We start from the raw sequence: 19,473 nt of genomic DNA on the forward strand, positions 1-19,473 counted from the left end.
TACTATGATTAAATATTTTCACTTGGCTTTAGAGAAAGAAGCACTCATGTTCATTTATTTTGTGTTCTTCAATAAGCTTTTGGCTTTTGCTGCAAAGGATGTCAGCAGTCAAGCACTCCCTAAAAGCTTTTCCTGTTTTATTGGATACATCTAAATTCCACATAGTCGTGCTGAATATTATCAGTTACTCTTGACTCAGACAAAATGATTTTAAAAGCAGTCAGGGAATACATGGTGCGTTTTAGTGCTGAGCAGCTGATTTTTAAATTTCAGAGTTCTGTGTGGTTTCTCACACATTGTCCATGTGAAAACTTTGACTGCAGCAGATTTATCTCATTGCATTAATGAGTGTGACTTGGACTTTTCCATTGGGAAGCTTAGATTGGAGCAAAGGTCATTTGTTGTTGGTTATCTCAATGTGTTTTTCCTGCTTAACATAAAAAGAAGTCAGTGTATGATTCTTAAATGTTCTATACCGTGAGATTCAGAGTAGGAAGAACTAAAACCATTGTTGACCTTACAAGCTTTGTTAATCAGTTTACATCTAGTGTTCCTATCAAATCCTGCTGCTCTTACTGGTTTTCTTGGAATGCAGCATAATTCCAGCCCACAGTGAAGTCCCAGCAGATGTTCCCATCACCCCAGACCAAGTTTATTTTTGTGTGATGATCTCTTCATTTCCTTGAGGTTTCCTTTCTTTTTTTCCCCTCTCATGATTTATCATCCAAACATTCATAATCTCCAGAGGAACTGCAAACACATTCCCATGAAAATCTTAAATCTCTAAAAGAAAAAAAACACAATAAAAAAAGGCAAGAAAAGAATAAACCCCCCATGAAGTAGCCTTGTTTCTCACTGAATGGCTTGAGTAAACTCTTTTGTCACAGCCATAGTAAAGTCTTCAAAGTCCAGGACTGCAATCAGACTCTGTCATAAACAGGAGTATTGCCTTTTTGACTGATTTCTACTCTAAAACCAAAGGGTTCATTAATCTCATCTACGGCTATAGTGAGGGGGAAAAGAAAAAAGGAAAGAAAAGAGTAGGCAAGGTGTGATAAGGTAGCTTTAATGATTTTGGGGGCTTTATTGGCTGTACATCTTTGGTCAATCTCAAGCCATACTAGTTCTCTCAGTGAGGCTTTTCTTTTCTAAAGTAATGGTACCAGACATTATAATTACACATAGAGGTGTTTCAACCATGCTTCAGTTCCATATTTCTTTAGCACACCATAAATAAGAAAAAAAAGGCTTTTGGTCTACAGAGATACGGTGAAAGGCTTTTACTTGGAAGTCCTTCATCATAGCAGGTTTTTTTAAACTGATGCCAGGCATTTCTTCAGTTTGATGGATGCAGCAAGTTGTATCAATACAGATTTTAGGCCAGGAGGGTCTTGTCCCACTGGCTGTTAAACAGTCATTGGTCATCAAACATGCATGTAAAGTATTGTAGGCCTTAGCTGTGGTCTTGAGGGTGCTTTGGGTAAGAAGTATTTAATGTTTTTAATTTCTGGATAAGTCCATGTGAGCAAGCTGTGTGATAGATAGAGGTCCAGGTGAAGGCTGTTGTTCCCAGGCCTTTGGGTGCACTGCTCATATTCTGAATAAAAGCCAGGATGGAATGTGATCTTGGCAATCTGCCTGTTAAAGGTGTCCTGATTTAAATACAGAAATTCAGAACGGCACCAGGGTGAGGTTCATTTGCACAGGGTTTGGTACATGCAACAACAGGGCACTCATTGCTTTTTTCCTCCTGGACGCTGAAACAGCCTCTATTTGCTGATGTAAATTTTCCCTTCATGATGGACAGTGACTAGACTTGGCTGTTTGTGATTTTGCTGGAGAATTTTCCCTTCTGGTTTATTATTATCCAAAGGAGTTTGTGGAAGCAGCAAGGAACATTTTACATCTGTGCACAGACATTCATCCTGTCAATTGGTTTTCCAGAATCCTTTATGTTCTATTCAGGGAGTGCCTCTTCCCACTGAAACTTTATTTTATAATGCTGTTGTGAGAAATGGCTGTGTTGTTCCTTCTAGTGAGTCTTGTTTCCCATATTCCAAGTTCTCCCATATTCTAATTTTTTTTTAATTTACAGTGGAAAGTGTTCCCTTTGTGAACAGCCAGCTTATTTTCTGGAGCTTCAGCATCCAGGTTTTGCAGGGTTTGCCTTGTGGGAGAGGCTCTGGTAGCAAAAGACCTTAAACAGAACAGGAGAAATCTAATTCCTACATCATTTATTGCATGTTGACAAGAGAGGACTGGCTTAATGCCCTAGAACTGAATATGTTCTAAAACAGATACTGAGAAATTTAAAGATTTAAAAAAAGATACTGAGAAATTTAAGAACCTTATAAAACTGATTTCAGTCATCCCACAAATAAAATTAATTTATAAATAATACAAATATTAAAATATCAGTCATGTGTTCACAGAGGTCCTTTAGCAACAACAGTAAGAGAAATGATTAATGTTGCAGTCATTCCATGATGGGGACGTTGGCCCACAGCCCAACCCAGCAATGTTAAACACTGTATTTCTTCTAGGAAAGTAATTTCTGATTGCAGTATCTATTTTCAGCTCAAGTAGCTCAGTGTGGGAGGCTTGGACTGGTTCAGAAAGGGCTGTGTTTTTCTGGTGTCATTGTGTCTCAATGCAGTTGGACCTCAGAAATCAAATATCAATTTTGAACAAAATGCAGCATATCTATAGTGGTCGATTTTGACTTGGAATATTTTTGCCCAAGAACAAATTTGGGGTTTAGACCTTCTCAAGATGTTAAAGTGCTTTCAAATCAGGATTTAGATTGGCCTTCTATCCACATATACATCAAGGTGTTAACACTGATGATTTTCTATATCTCTCTCTCTCTTTCCTATGGGATCCAACAAATTGAATTTCATTATTCTAATTGTATCCATTTATTTAATACTTAATGTGTGCTTTAATAATATTTATTATTTAATATATTTATATTCTATATAATTATATTACTATATTAATGTATTTATATAATCTATTATTTATATATTATGTTAATATATTATTAAATATATTTAAATACCCCTGATAAAGAATAAGAGAAAAGATGAATGAACAAATGAATGAATGAGTGAAAGAAGGTTCTGGGCAAACCTGAACTCTCAGAAATCAGTTACAGACACAGTTTGTAGTTCTTTGAGATCTACAGCGCAGAACTACAGAATAACTGTGTAACAGTTACACTTTAATTAATTTAAGTTACACTTTAACATAACCCTCCGCATGTGAACTCACATCTTACATCATACAAAAAAATGAGGACGGTAAGGATTTTTATTGTGGACCTTCATCATGCCTAGTAATACTTTGCTGAATTGAATAATTTATTTTTAAAACTACCCTAGTGGCCTGCACTGCTTGGAGGTGAAAGACGATCGTGGGAGATGTGGATTCAGTGTTGGCTGCCATGGAGCCATTCCAAACATAAAAGTGGGAAGGCCACCTGAGCATTTGTTGTGACTTAAACTTCCAGCTGTAGCCTATCATCTCATGACAACTTGTATTTCTTTCTGCAGCAAATTAAGGCAGCCACTTTTATGGGAAGATGAGGAAAACTCCCAGGAAGGCTCATCTGTCTCATTTATGAATGCATCAGGAATCAATGGGTTGACTCAGCCCATGTTTGAGGTTTTAGCAAGAAATAGACATCCTGAAATTTATTTCTGCATTTGAACTTACTAAGAACGCTGAGTTTATTTAAATTTATTTTGAATTAAGGGTTAACACACTGTATATTGCCTTGGAATAGAGCCCTCTGATGTGTTTACATGGTTCTGTGTACACAGTGGGGATGAGTAAAACACTGCAGTAGATTTTTCTGTGTGAGGATGCAGTTTATCAGGCCTTTCTGGAACTATTGAATGATAGGATTGTTAGGAGAAGCCTGGCTAATCTGCTTTCTTCTGCAATAGCATGCCATAGCCACAAACTGTGCTGGTGATAACAAAAAAAGGCCAGCCATGTTGTCAGATTCTGCACCTTATTTACCCAAGAGTGAACATGGAGTAACTGTAAGGAAAACAAGACAATGTATTTATATTCCCTTTGAACTTGAGTCAGAAATATCTCTTCAGAATGGTGCATATTTAATGGTAGCATCATACCTTGGGGTTTTCTTCTTGTTGGATTGTGGAGGTGTAGGGTTTTTCCTTAAATTCCCTCCTTGCCTAGTAGGGAGTTGATATTTATAACCCACCCTCTTTGAGAACAGCTTTTAAATATTTCAATACCAAGAGAGAACTTGTTTCCAGATTCACTTTCAGGATGGAGTCAAGAAATTAAAGCAATGAGGGTTTAAAAAGAAAAACAAAGCAGAGCCAGAAGAAAACACTTGTTCAGTTGTTGGATTTCTCACTTGTATACTCTTGCTGTCAAATTTATCTCTGTCCCATTTAGAGCAATAGAGATTTCCACCCTGAGAAAGGGAGAGATGAAATAATGAGGAAGGTAATACTGAAAAACACAAATGTGAATAATGAGTTACAATTATTAACTGTCTTGCATGATTAGCTGTTTTGGGTGAAATTTCTCAGGTAATTGTTCTCTTTTCCAGGGACAGAGCTCCCTTCATCTTCACATCAGAGATGGAGTATTTCATAACAGAGGGGGGGAAAAACCCGCAGCGTTTCCAGGAGTTTGTGGAGCTTTGTTGTCGAGCTTATAACATAGTCAGGAAACACAGCCAGCTGCTCCTGAACCTGTTGGAGATGGTAAGGAGGATGAAACCAAAAATCCATTTCCTCTGGGGCTCTCTTCCCTTTCACCACCTCTCTGCTGCCTCCAGTAGGTTTGATTTAAAGGTGATTTGAAGAGATATCAGGTGCCCGGGTGCTGCATTTCATCTGTGCAAAGAAGCTGTTCACTTTCAGTAATAATTTCTGAGAAAAGGAAAGCTAAGCTGCTTGGTGCTTTTTCCATTTGATAATGCATTGTTTTTTACAAAATAGCAGAAAACCACAAAAGAAGCTGGGTAAAGGTTTTGCACTCAGGAATTTCACTCAGCCCCTTTCCTAGGTCTTCATTTACCATCCCTGTTCATGTTTACAAGACAAAGATAAATATTTCACAGAGTGGGTGATCTGACAGTACTTAGTGATGCCTTTACAATGGGGGGGTTGCCCATTTCCACAGTCTCTTCCTAGGATGGCAAACACAGGAAAGAAAGAGCAGTGCCCATATTGACAGAGGTTTTAAAAGTCTTTTGTATAGATTTTTAAAGGACTTTTAATCAGTAAGTATTCCTACTGATTCATGTGCTGTGGCGAATTCCATATCTGATTTATGCCTCTGTTTACTTGTGTGGGAAAGGTTAATGATTTTCCCCTTCATGGATACAACGAGAATATGATATGAACTAATATTTGCTAAGATGCTTGGCTGAGATATCAATCCAAAATTTATGTGCAGGGCCCCACAACCTAAGGGAGTGGTCTGTGCATGAGAAAGTCTACATGGCCTTATAAACAGAGCTGCTGAGATTGGGGTACAGCCAAAAAGTTGCTCTGTAAACACCACTTTATCATCTCCAACTTGTGCAGTGGGGGTGGGCAAGAGAGACTGAGGGAATCTCTCCCCTTGCCTCTTCCATCTTGTCCATGGATTATCATGCAGGGATTCAGTGAGAGATCCCTTAACATGGAGCAGGAAGGATTGCTCCAGGTCTCCTGAACTTGCTGCTTAGTAGCCACAAAGGTGCGACAAATCTCCGTCCCTATCATAAAACACAGTTTTCCTCTGGAAGCAGTGCATGGTGGGTTTGTGGGAGATCCTGTCCAAGTTCAAGAGCCTCTGGAAAGCTCAGGATCAGCCTGTTCTCATCCACAGGAGTAATCCCTGCAGGATTTCTGAACAGGTTGCCTAAAACTGTGTGGGCAAATGAAGCCCCATCTCCTTGTCCTTTTTTGCAAGAGGCAGAGATGATGATGTCAGATTACCCTGGGATAATAGAGAGCCTGATAGGAAAATGCTCCAAGCAGCAGCTCTGAAATAACTCTCTCTGCCTGGCCAAAGCTCAGGTTTGTCTCTATCCAGGACATGCTGCACCTTTTGTTTCTGCTGATCTTGTAGCAGAGGTAACAGAGCTGAGCTAAAAGTCAGCATCCAGATGTGTCTTAATATTTGTCAGTGGGCTGCAGCTCAGTCAGATGTGTTGCACTTCATAATTGAAAAATGACTGGCAGCACACTCACACCCCTTCCATGAGCTCTTCATTGCAAAAGGAGACAAACAAACAAGACCAGTTTGAAAGCACCTTGATTTTGCCAGTAATATTTGGAAAGGTGAGCCCTTTTCTGCACTTGAAGTGGGGTGTTTGTCAGAAATTGTAAAAATCAAAATGATTCAGTTCAATTGGTCATTTCTAGAAAAAAAAATAGACTGTGAAGTTCCACTTAGAATTTATTTCCATACAGAATTTCAGATGTCATCATGGAGGGGTAAGATAAACTAATCACTGCTTCTTTGTATCAGTGAAAGTTTAAGATTTCTTTCCCTGTTTGGAAACCTGCATCATTAATCTTTAATTCTACTCCCACATTCTGTTTTCCCAGATGCTATTTGTAAAACATAGTTGAAAAAAAATTAAAATAAGACTAAAAAACAGTATATCACAGAATATTACACTCAATTTACAGAATACTCACAGAATAGTAAATTGTACCCTGGGTGATCAGTGACAATTAGGGGTTTAGAGCAAACATGATTATGAACAAATTGAGGAGTTTTTGGCCCAGTTTGGGAATTAATGTTATTTCTTGGTGGTGAGCAGCATGTTTCTAAAGCTGTAGTGACATTTGCTACTGGAAGTAAGAAATAATCCATGAAGTTTCCATCACTTCCAAAAGCAGAAACATCTGTGGGAGACCCAAGAGTCTTCTGGCAGAGTTCAGCTGTGTAAGTGCCTGTAGTTCATCAGCTTTGCTCTCATTACAGATTTGATGTGAACTATTACAAAGAGGGTGAAGGCAGGACACAAACACCTTCTGACTACTTCAAAGAAATGCAAACTCCATTACTGTAAAAAATATTTTTTTCATATAGAAAGTTATTAAAAGGGACTTTATCACTCCCTTTCCTGGTGAAGGTCAAGGAGCTAAATATGCAATGATATGCAACAACTAATTTTTTTTTAATCCAAAGGGGGCAAAAGTTGTTCTCATCTTTTATAAATGGGTTGAAGGTAAATTGATAAATAGCACTGTGTGTCCTTCAGTGCTGAATATTGTTATTGTCCTTGCTGTCAATCCACTTAAATTCACCTCATTGAGCTTTCTGTCTCTCTGTTCCTTGCCAGTCAAAACTCAGTGATGACTGACAGCAAACTGTCCGGTGGTAGCTTGGAATAGGCTGAGGAAGATTTTCCTCATAATGCCAAAAAGAAAATGTACAGATGTTGACAATGTTTGAAGGAATAACCTTAAAATAAAATCAGTGCTTCCTTTTTTCTTTGCTGTTACTTGAAAAACTCAGTGGTACTTTCTGTCTGAGCTAGACATAAATATCAGTGGAAAATACCCAGTAGAGACTGCAAATTCAGATACATTTCCATCTGAGCAATCTGAAGGAGTGATGGTTTTCTGCATTACACACAAAAAAACCCCATCACTCCCAACTTGCTGTGATTGCAGAGAAAAATCAGTAGGTGTTGAAGAGAGTAGATTTTATTGTTGTTGTTGACATTTGTAAATGCCTGGAGAGAGCTGCATGGGCTATTGGACACACTGAGCTGTGTAATCTCCTCAAGTTTTTCCTTTGCAAGGGGAATATTGGTATTATTTTGGCTAACTAGAACAGCTCTGTTCCTCATCCATGGAGAATAATACCTGCTCCACAGGGCAGCTCTCACTGCCCACTTAGAGCTCCTGCCATGAATCAGTGTCTGAAGAAGTTCTTCTCCTCCTGATGCCTTGTGAAGGCTGACCTAGAACAGAGTCTAGAAAGAGCTAAAGACTAAAGCAGGGATTTATTAAGAGGCCTCAAAGAGGTCTACCTTGGGCAGCATAACCTAAACTGGCCACAAAATGGACAGCAGGTCATGGGGTCTCTCACTTTGATCAGTTCTGCTCCATTTACATATTGGAGGAGACTGACCTAGAACACAGACTAGCTGGGGTTAAGGAATAAATTAGGGATTTATGAAAAGGATCTCCTCCGTGGATCCACCTTGGGCAGCACAAGAGCCCAGCCAGGGCTGCACCCAAGATGAACCAAAATGGCCCCAAAATGCACGAGCGGGCACGGAGTCTGTCACTGTGATCAGTTTACTGAATAATTAGCCCTTTCCTCTCTATTACTTATTCCTCTTTATTCACGTTATTTCTAGTGGAAGCAATCTCATCCAATATTTATCAAGCATGACAAAGTAGAAAACTGAATAGGAACTTTGGCTATTGACAGTGGGCCCAGGACAGAGCATTTTGTGGTCTCCCAAAGGACTAAGGCCCAGGTTGATCTCAGACTGCCTTAGGTAACAGAGACAGAGACTCACTGCTGTTCCTGATAAAAAATTTGCATCTTGCTGTTCATTGTCCCATTCAGCTTTAGCCCAGGCAGTCCCACCCTGCTTGTTTTTCTCTCTCCAGCCCACAGTGTTTGTGCTTTTGGGCCCAAGATTTGGATCATTTGTCCTTGGTGCCCAGCTGGAGCAGGAATTGTTTTGTCTCCCTGCTCTGTGCACAGAGCTCACCATCCCCTCATGTGAAGCTCAGACCCACACACTAAAGCAGCACAGAATCTGAAGAATATAAAAGCTGAACCTGAGGCATCACTGCTCTCACTGTAAAGGGAGTGTATCTGTGATCCCTTTGCAGGAGGAGCCCAGAGCAGTGCAGGTGGAACCAGGAGTTACAAATGAGAGGGTGATGTTTTGCTAAATTGAATTAGGGCTAAGACAACCACAGAAACGTGGTTACTATTTTTCAGGTGGCTGAGTTTGGTCACCTTCCGTTTATCTCCATTAGAAGGAGGCTTAGCCATGCACACCTTGAGGTTATAGTGTCAGAAAAGAAAATAAATAACTACAATGGATCGTTGATTCTGACCCATGCCTCCTCCAGGTGCCTCAGTGTGGAGGTTTACAGTGCAGTATATTCACTTTATTATTCCAGGCATTGCCCTGGCATCAGTACCACTTTTTAGATCAGCAAAACTGTTTTACAAGACTGTTGTGATGTAAAACCTTTCTTCTCTCACTTAGGCCCACTTCATTTAAATTTCTTTTCAATAGAACAGTGGACTAATGATCTAATATTATTTACATTTAGATGCTGCATGCAGGATTGCCTGAGCTGAAGAGCATCCAGGATCTGAAATATGTGTATGATAACCTCCGTCCTCAGGACTCAGATCTCCAGGCTACAAGCTACTTTACAAGGTAAAACCAGAATATTTCCCAGAAACCTTGTCTTCTTCAGGCATGGAGCGATTTTTCTCCTATGTTAAGAAGCTTAAGCAGGGAAATTACACAAAAGGATAATTTTTCTTCACATGTTTACTTTTAAAAAGTCATTCCTTATGCATGTTGTAACCAGTTTCCTCAAATTTCTGGAAGAAACAGTTGTGCATTTGTAGTACACTTGTAACAAGTCACTTACTCAGTGCCTGGAGATCTCTTAGGCTTTCATGGTGAAACCATCCTGATTTGTATCAAGTGTTTTCTCTGTTTTTAAATGCAGCAACTACATGCAATTGGGTTTAGACTGCTTAAAGAGGTTCAACCTGTTAATAGTCTGAGTGAGAGCCTTCAATTTCTGCATTTTTCTCCTTTTTCTCTTCCTCTTCTGACCTTCTGTGCTGCCTCAGAGATGTTGCTTTCCCTCTGCTAGCCATAGTTTCTCCATCTGCAAAGCAGTGCTGGTTCTTGCTTTTAATCACTCAACAGATCAATCACAGAAAAGCCTTGTTTGTGAATATAGATGCATTTAAAGCTTCACTTGTGTTAGGATAATGAAACCTCTCACCTTTTCATGATAATAGCTGGGGATTAATGAGGAGGAGCTGCAGCTGGTGTGCAGAAAGTCAGTCTAAGACCCTCAGTCCTGATCTTTCAGCTCTGCATCACAAATAATTCCAGCAGTTGCTGTGAGGATGCTGTAGATGGAGTCAGTGCAGACTTCTCTGGAACTGGAAACCCACTGCAGTTCTGGGCACAGCTGAGGCAAAATCGCCCTGTCAGGGTCTACCCTGAGCAGCACCATCATTTCCCAAGGACTACAAATTCGCGCTCTCTGGGCACCCTCTACACATGGAAAACAACACAGACTCCTCTGACCTGATGAAATTTTTGTGAAGTCAAGTGTGTTGTTTATATGTCTGCATTTCATGCACTAGAATCTGCTACAAGCTGAGGAAACCAAAGCAGCAAATTTGGAGAAGGCTGGGACAGAGACCTAGAGATTCTAAGGGTGACATTTCTTTGAGAGAAAAAAAAAAAGATAAAAACTTGTCAAACAAAACTATTGTTCCATGACTTTACACACAGCATAGCACTAAGTTCCTTTTCCTGTAGGACTTGCTTTTTTCATATGCTTTCACTCCTGCCCCTTAGCAAGATTGTTATATTTTAAAATTTAATTGCAGCTTCACATTTACCATCAAATCCTACCTTATCCTTTCCTTTAAAATTTCATATATTCCCAAATTACAGACTTAAATTTCTACTTCAAATAGGAAGCATGCAGTTTCTAATTAAACTGTAGAAGTCTTGATTCTGTCAACTAGTTCAGGTGGTTGTGTCTGTCTCTTGTGGGTAAAATACCCAGTTCGTTTAGTTAGTGAAAAAGGGCTGGGATACACAAAACAAGCAGGAAAATCTGAGTTTTCAGAGTGAAAATTGCATCAATGGCATGCAGAGCTCAGAGCTGGTGCCCCTCTGGAGGTGGAAAGGATCAGCTTCCAACTGGGTCAGTTATGGGTTGGCATCACTGCAGCCTTGCTTAAGGAAGAGTCAGGATGAAGATCTGGTTCAGGGCAGAGCTGGATCTCCACGCTCTTTCTTTTAAGAGTTAGGGACATCAGGGTGGGAATTCACCTGCAGTCTTCCTCAGCCAAAGCATGTGGAGTAAGGCCATAAAGTGACATGAGAAAAGAAAATTTTCAGAATAATCTCAGAAAGGAACAAGTCTGGACTGGACCCATACTGATAGTGTGAAACTGAGACTTGAAGCAAATCCCATTCCACACTGACATTTTAAAAAAGAATATGGATTTTGGAAGAGTTGGTGTGCTTTGTTACCTGGTTGAGGTTTGGGCTAGGCTTAGGAAATCCTGTTCAGCTCACAAAGACTGCAGGTAGGACTCAGGAGCCAGGATGTCGTTCTTCCTCTTAGATTTCTTGTTAGGGATGGTGCTAAGTAAATGAAGGAAATTCCACTCAATTCCAACAAATTAGCTGTGCTGTGGGCTCTGTTCTTATTTGAAACTGCATTTTCTCCTAGTATACATTCTCTGAACTCCAGAGCTATTGTTCCAATTTCCTTCAAGATGCTGAAGCTTTGTTATTGTCCATCATTGTATCACATAGAAAAGACAGATATTGCTTGAGTGCATATTTTATTCACTAATTTTCCTTGGATAAGTTTGTATTATATATGTTCATTTGCAAGAAGAAAATCCCTTTACATTAGTTCATTAATTTCCATGGATCTCATTTTTCTTTTTCTTCTTTATTCTAATTTCTATTCATTAGAACATTATTTCTGTTAATTCAAAAAATAAATTAACATTTCAACATGTTTGAACATGGGGATAATATCAGGCCTCATGTCTCATAGGATTTTAACTTCTGGAAATTGTATCCAGGCATTTTTCAACATAAAGACTTTGGGATGGCCTGATACCCAGATCCATGCAGAGACTGCCCTCTGTAAAAACACTTTCCAACCTGGCTTTAGGAATGTAAATATAATGAGATTTTTGTGAGCTACATCATCTTTATTCCTTATCTCCCTCTTATACAAAATATTGATAGGAGACAAAATCCAGTTACATACTTTTCATGGTCAGTCTCTGGCTTATTCCTGTATCTATTTTTCAAAGTGCCCTTAGAAAGACAAAGAAATTAGAAGTTCTGATTATTAGCACAACTTCTAGTGGTTCTCAAATCCCTTGCAATTTGTAGCTCCTTTTTCTCTATAATTGCTTCCAAAACCACTTCATTGTTTTTTAAAGCTCTTTTCTAGACAAGGAGAGTTGGAATGTTAAACATTGCCAACAGAAAGGTGTTTCTTGTTCTAAGTACAAGGTAGTTATTGTAATCTTTCAGATTCAATCCTATAACGTGTCCACAGAAAATCCCAATCTTCTGCTAGAGGAAACAGGAGAACAGTGTTCCTCTGTATTTCTGTAGAAATGGGCTGCTCTTAGCAATTCTCTGAGTTTGGTTTAGCAATAACGCTGACACTGGCCCTAGTGTTGTTTAGGAACAGCATGAAATGCTGAATGACGTCACAAAAGCTCCTGGCAGAATGATGTTGATTTGTTCTTTGCCATCACCCCTTTGGCCAGATTAGTTGTGTCGGGGTTTGGACTGTAACATACTGACCCCTTCCAGGCTCCTAAAACATTCTGTGTTTTACTGAATTCCTTTGCTCTCATTCTTGATTTGAGTCATGTGCAGCAGTCTGTGGTGTCATTTGTGTGCAGCCCTTCCCACATGGGGTCAGTCCCCTGTTCTGAGCTGATGGGCAGCAGCGTTCAGCCTCACAGCCCTCTGCAAGGTCACAGCCTCACTTGTGGATAAACAATGCACCAATTGAGAGTTGAACAAGAGTTTCTGTGTTTCCTTGGCAGTCCTGTGCACCTACTGCCAAATGAAACATCGTTGTCTCTCCAGCATCTGCCCTGAACTCAGTTTGATCCTTGAAACTCAATTTGATCCTTACCCCTCCCTCCTTTCCTCTTCCCCTGACAGCACAGTTTTATCAGAAGCTGGAAACCCATCTTACCTCTGGATATAAATTTCCTCTATGGTTTTCTGCAGATGTCTTCAAATGTCAGCGCGGTGGGGCAGGCTGCCTGACATTTTTAATGTGCCTGCACAGGGATGTGTGTTTAAAATTGGTTTTAAGAGCATAAAGTTAGCCTAATGCAATGAATGGAGTTGATTTCAATTGATTGCAGTGTGCAATCTAACCCACTCACAGAAACCCATGAATAAGAGATGCAGGGTGGATCTGACAATTACCAGGGGAGCACAGTGCATATCTTCAGCAGCCTGATGGAGGGGGTGCTGCTTGGGTCAGCTGCTTTGTTTAGTTATTAATGGACTCATTTTTTAGGTACCTGTCTATGCTCAGGTCAAGCACATCCACTTCAAACCACAAATGCCAGCGGCTTCAAGCTGGACAATCCACAGCAACTGCTTTCAAAACATGATGCTGATCTCAAACTGGTCAACTCTGTTTCTCAGGAAGTTGGTGGCATCTGAAAGGGAATAGACCGAACTACAACACTAAACTTTATTTCAGTGATGTCCAAGTAGTTTGTAAAGATTGTGGTGTATGTGCCCCAAAGGAACAGGAGAGAGACTTCCTACTTGAATTTATGTTTTTTGAGGGATTTGTATTATAAAAGGTCTGGAATATTCCGGAAAAGTCTGTTAATATGGGGGCATACTATTCAACTTGGTTTAAAACGGAGCTTGGTAAATTCATGGATGGAAATTTGGAATAGAAATGAAAGACTGGTCATTAACATCTGAGAATCCCGTGAAAATAAATTTTGCTCATTATACTCTAAATGATTTTCAGGCCTAGATGGAAATGAGAAGCAGGATACCATCAAGAAAGATAAAGAAATATCCACCAAGACTAAAATCTTAATAACTAGGCAGTAATAATGGTTGTATGTGCTGTGTATACAGGCTGGTGTGTCCTGAAAAATCTGAGCACCAGCCCTCAGTATACCCATAGGTCCCATAAGGAATGTGTGCTTCCTAAAACTAAAGTGGCAAACTACCACTAGGCACTTGTGAAAACATCAGCCAGACTTTTCATCCATCTCCTTTTACACAAGCAGCCAGGCAGTCTGTTCATGTTTTACCTGATACTGTAATTTGACAGCTCTGTAGAAAGAAAGAAGCCAAATCTGAAATTCAAAGGCAATTCAGCAGGTGGAAAGCAGAAAGTCATTACTTTCCAATAATCCCAGATATTTAACTTTCTTTTCTGAGAAGTAGGTCAGAAACCAATCTGCATGGTAAACAGTTATTGTCATGTGGAAAATAGCATTTTTCTTCCTGAAAACTGTGTTGGCAATATTTGGATTCACTGATAATGTTACTTTAGTTAATGACAGTTTCCAGTTTTCTTCTGATTAACCTGGGCTTTTAATACTCTTTGTACTGTTCACTTAGTTTAGCAATCTCTAGACCATCAGGCACTAATTTTCTATGCAGCCTGGACTACCAGAGCTCTCAAATAAATAAGAAAGTTTTTGTCACCTTTTTGAAGGCAGAGCTTTGGGCGCAGGAAAAGGTGGTAATGGACAGGGAGCAAGAGGAGGATTTTTACAGAGAATACCCGTGACCTTACTGCTTTCAATTACTGCTAAGCTTAATGTGGCTAGAGAAAAGGAGGTGTATGGGGACCTGGGAGAGTTCAAGGAGAAACTTCCACCACTGGTCCTCGGGATGAACTTTAAAAATGCCAGCAGAAAGGGGAATCGGGTACCACAATGTGATAAACTGGGTCACTGAACTGAGCCAGGCCAAAAATAAACTGCAAAATCTCAAAAAGGTAAGACACATGGGTTTGATGTACCCCTTTGCTCTCATATTTAGTTAGGAACCAGCTTTTGGGGAAAAGGGTTTCTTCAAGCCAATTTGCCCTTGAAAGAAAGTGCAGAGAGCCACAAGCAGAGTTTTGTTCCTTGTCTCCTTGCTGGGGAGACAGAATAGCAAAGAGGCCTTGAGTTCTTTGTTGATGACATGTAATAAGGTTTGCTTAATGTTTTCTATCATGGCAAAGAGGACTGCGTGCAGGCAAAACAGAGAGCGGGAGAAAACAACTCATACTTCTGTTCTTATTTGATTTTAGATGTAATAATTTTAAATAACTCACAGGAAAAATCTGCAGTGATGACAACACAAGGCTCTGTTTTAGATCTAAAGTATGTGATTAGCAATCTGGGTTTTAAAAGTATTTTGGAAGCCTAATGGCCCCATGGAAGGAATGGTGGTAGTCTGATATGTAGTGATGATGTCTGAATTAGTAGTAATTTACAAGCTGAGGCCTGTTTTATGTAAATTAAAATGCAGTGTGTTTAGCTGCAAAGTTATCGTGCCTCTTGTACTAATGTGGCAAATTCCCTAACTGCTGTGCCATAATATGGCCAGTTACAGACTCTATAACCTAATGTCTCAGTGATTTAGGAAGTGTTTAAGCTACACATTAAATTAAACACATAGGAGTTAAAAAGGAAGAGTTCACCCCTGATGCAGCCTGGTTAATCATCACTGAATTGATTCTGTACTAATATTTTGAAATGAGATTTGTTTTCTTGTTTTACATCAACATGTTAATTTGTTTAATTTATTAAATAGTCTGTGTCTGTTTCTGAAGAACGTAATCAATAATTAAGGTAATTAACCAAATCAATTCTGAGGTACCTTTCCTTGTATTACATTAAGAGGAACATATACATCTTTCCTCAGTTTACTATCCCTAATTAGTGTATGATGAATTTTGAATAAAATCTGAATTTCAGGGGGGTGAGCTGGGGACATGCCTGTAGGTAGAATGTTCCTTATTCTTTCTGGTTTGGTTTACTCTGTGAAGCTGCAGACTTTAGCCAGAGCATCTGAGATCATGGAAATTAGGCTAATGCAACGAATGGACTTGATTTCAAATGATTGCACTACACATTCCAACCCTCCCACAGAAACCCATGAATAAAAATCTAACCTGAAAGGACAGGTGGAGCATTTGCTCAGCTTTGGACAAGGCATGATGAAGGTGGTTAAGGGTGTTGTCAGCCCTTGTAACCTCATTAGATATAATCCAAAACTGGGAGAAAAAAAGAAAAGGGAAAAAAAGGAAACACAGCAACCCCCGGACAATTTGGTAGAAGGTTTGCTGCCATGTAATTTCAGATTATTGGGTTGTTTTTCTATAAAATCAGAACAGATATAAGATATCTTCAGAGAGCTGTAGCAATAAGTAGGGAGACAAGAAAAAATTACTATCAGAAGTTAATAGGTCTTAAAATTCAATTAGCAATTGAATTGAAGAGAGCAAGTGTTTTCTAAAGAGTACTGCATATCACTCTTCAAAGACCTGTGATTATCTTGGAGTGTTATTTCTCAAGTTGAGTTCACTCTCACATTTGCAGTATATATCTTCATGTTTATCTAGGGGTTTTTTTAATCTATTGTGCCTTTTCTGATGAAAGATCTCAAAACTCTAGGCAATCAAAACAGTGTTCTGGCTCCCCTTGCACAGGGATGAGATGGAGTGAGATACCAGGAGAAAATTTGTCTTTTTTTTTTAATTCATCTTAAGCAGTTCCACAGGGATAGAGCTTTTAAGAGCTAGGTAGAGGATTTAGCAACACATCATGCTCAGCTAAATCACAAATTGAATCCAAGAGCCTTGCTCAAACACGTGTAAGCCCATGTGAGGTTAGTGTAACCAAAAATAAATATAATCATGACTAGTGCCTCCTCTCCTGGAAGCAAAATGAACACGTGCTGTTCAACCCTGGGACTCCTCAGAACACACATGGAAATGTTCTGATGTCTGAAAGAAGTCCAGCTCGTGAGGAATAGCTGCTCCAAGCTAAGCCTCGAGGCAGCTTGTGGTAAGAGCACTCCTTTAAGCAGTAGAGCTCCGGGGCTGGATGTGCTGCAGTGCAAATAGCAGTGACCGGTGTATGTGGGGGGATGCGAGGTAGGCTTTAGAATTTGGGATTTTTTGGTCTTGGATCCATAAAAAGAAGGGTCAAGGAGTGGAAACAACAAAAAAAGCATGACTAGCGCCTCTTCTCTTTGTTCCTTCTTCAGGAAAATAAAGGAAAGTTTGGAGTGCTTTCCTGTTAAACTCAACAACTTGATCCACACGCTCGTGCAGATGTCAGTGGGGAGCTCTGCAAAGCCTCCAGCTCCAGAGAGTGTCCCCCAGGAATGGATGGTGCTGGACACAGAGAGGTCAATTGCAAGGGCCACCATTCTGGGATTCAGCAGAAAGCCTGACCCTGTAGGTATTCTCTTCTTTGCTTACCCTCATTTGCCTGATCTTTAATGACACTTCTAAGAACTCATGCACTCTCCCTCCTCCGTTATAGAGATGTGCTTGTGCTCCATTAAAAGCATCATGGGATGAATAGTGGTGCCATAAGCAGTGAGCTACCAGGGAGCAAAAGCACCAGGCAGACAGATATTTGCAGGGAGCCATTAAGGAGAACAGTTCATTCCCTATAGTGAAAAATAAATCAAGAGCTAATTAAAGCATCCAGAAGGAAAGCATGGCACAAAATTAGGAAGCCTAATAGAAATTGGAGGCTGTTAGATGATGCTTTAATGGTGCACTATTAGTTTTCACACACTGCAGTGATCTTTCAGTGTTTGAGTTGTATGCTACCCAGGCAAGTTTCTCTTCCTGTGCAGCAAGGACTATGAATTACAAACTGAATTCTCTGGCGTTGGCACTACATTAAAGGGAGGTTTTTCTTTGTTGAAATCACCCTATATATTTTCTTGTACTTTTTTATGTCAATTTGTCTCTTTGATCATTTTTTCTGCTCTGTCACTCTTTTCCCCCAACACAGGTTTACCTCATCCAGGTGGTGCAGACCTGCAACGTGGTCAGCTTCGTGGAAAAATCATTTCAGCAGTTCTCAAAACTTCACAGCCATCTCCAGAAGCAATTCCCATCTCATGCCCTCCCAGAGTAAGGCAGCATAATAGTCAATGTTATTCTGCTGTTAAGTGGTTCTCTCTTCTGTGCTCAGATAAGTCTGTGAGAATATTCACAGCAGATGTATTTTTAGAAACAAAGGCAGAGAGACATATTCTATCAAGCCTCCTATTCAGCCCCAGAAGAAACTGAATCACAGGCCATTGTGGCAGTCTAAGTTTTATATGTTATTGTTCCTTTTTTTAATGGAAGGAGAAAAGGGGAACAGCTTGGGCCTGACAAAACTATTCCTGAAAGTAAAGGGTTAAGTGGTGTTGACTTAATTAAAGGCACCTTTAATAGTTTTTTACTTTCTTCATGATGTTTATCAAAACTCATGGCAAGATCCATATGTCAAAGTAATGTAGGAATGTTCACAGTGGGTCAGAATAGAAATCTGACTCTAGCACCATGATGAACATTTTTACATCAAGGTGCACATTCCCCCAGCTGAGAAATACACAATAATTTTATGTACTGTCCTGGCCCCAAGCCCAATACTTTGTGCCTCACATAATTCAGTTTAACATCCTTTGAAAAATCTGCTGTCGTTAGTTGCAATAATTCTGAATATTACTTTCTATCCATGTTCATGTCCTTTCCTGCTTTTCATTTTCTGAATGTTATTTCTTTACAGTTTCCTGGGGTACTGAGTCCCGTGGTTTATTTCTGTCTTATTTAAACCAGCTTTGTCTTATGTAATGATTGTCCATGGCTTTAGAAATACAAGTGGTTTTTTATACATATATCATATACCTTGTACTGCATACACCAGTGAGTACAAAGTACTCCTCTCTTAGATAATCTTTCTGACTCACCTGGTACAAGCCCTTCCTCAAGATCAATCTACAAAAAAACATAAATCTGGCCTAAAATACCAGCAGCTTACTTAAACCAAGTTGAGATTTAAGTGATAGCCTTGAAAAAGAGAAAGGTCTTTGGATTTGACATGAAGTAAATAGCCACAAACAACATGGTTTGAACTTAAAGTCCACAAATTTCAGATCCAAAGCTGATATTCCCTTGAGCTCATGAGAAGCATGCTGAAAAAATGGCTTAAGGTTAGTTAATTCTAGAGACTCTGTCTCCTGCCTGAGGGGATTTTATTGACTCCAATTTGATTCATTATGGCTTTCTCACATGAACTGGCTTGCAGCAGCTGGTGAGAATTGAAATTTCACTAAACAAATACTGAAAAAAATTGTTTGAATCATGGTTTTGATTTGGAGATATTGCAGGCTAACAATTGGGTTGTAAAATAAAATATTTAACAAGGACCTGTTTATGAATTTTTCCTGTGGTGAGCAGAGCCCTTTGAAAAGAAAACACATTTCTCTTCAGAAACACATAAACCTCAGAAACCCTGTAGTGAATTTCAAAAATAGTACTAGTCATTTCTCAGATAACTCTACCTCTGATAAAATCCTTTGCAACATTTTCACAGCTAAAGAGCACTTCAGAACTCACGGAGAGTAAATCTGCATATACTGAGGCTGTCTCAAGGAGCTCCAGTGTTTTATTGCCATAATTCAGTCCCAGCAGTATC

The 19,473-nt window shown here is 39.6% G+C and overlaps 1 protein-coding gene across 1 annotated transcript in view; it reads left to right on the forward strand.

The window, feature by feature from the left end:
- Nucleotides 1-19,473, forward strand: part of PIK3C2G (phosphatidylinositol-4-phosphate 3-kinase catalytic subunit type 2 gamma) — a 191,272-nt gene that overhangs the window by 129,485 nt on the left and 42,314 nt on the right. Inside the window, exons 24-27 of the mRNA XM_014308778.2 lie at nt 4,592-4,748; nt 9,300-9,409; nt 17,036-17,228; nt 17,800-17,921. Of these exons, the coding sequence (XP_014164253.1) occupies nt 4,592-4,748; nt 9,300-9,409; nt 17,036-17,228; nt 17,800-17,921 (582 nt within the window). The remainder of the gene's footprint in view (nt 1-4,591; nt 4,749-9,299; nt 9,410-17,035; nt 17,229-17,799; nt 17,922-19,473) is intronic.

The sequence above is a fragment of the Geospiza fortis genome, unplaced genomic scaffold, assembly GCF_000277835.1.
Source record: "Geospiza fortis unplaced genomic scaffold, GeoFor_1.0 scaffold13, whole genome shotgun sequence".
NCBI classification, from domain to species: domain Eukaryota; kingdom Metazoa; phylum Chordata; class Aves; order Passeriformes; family Thraupidae; genus Geospiza; species Geospiza fortis.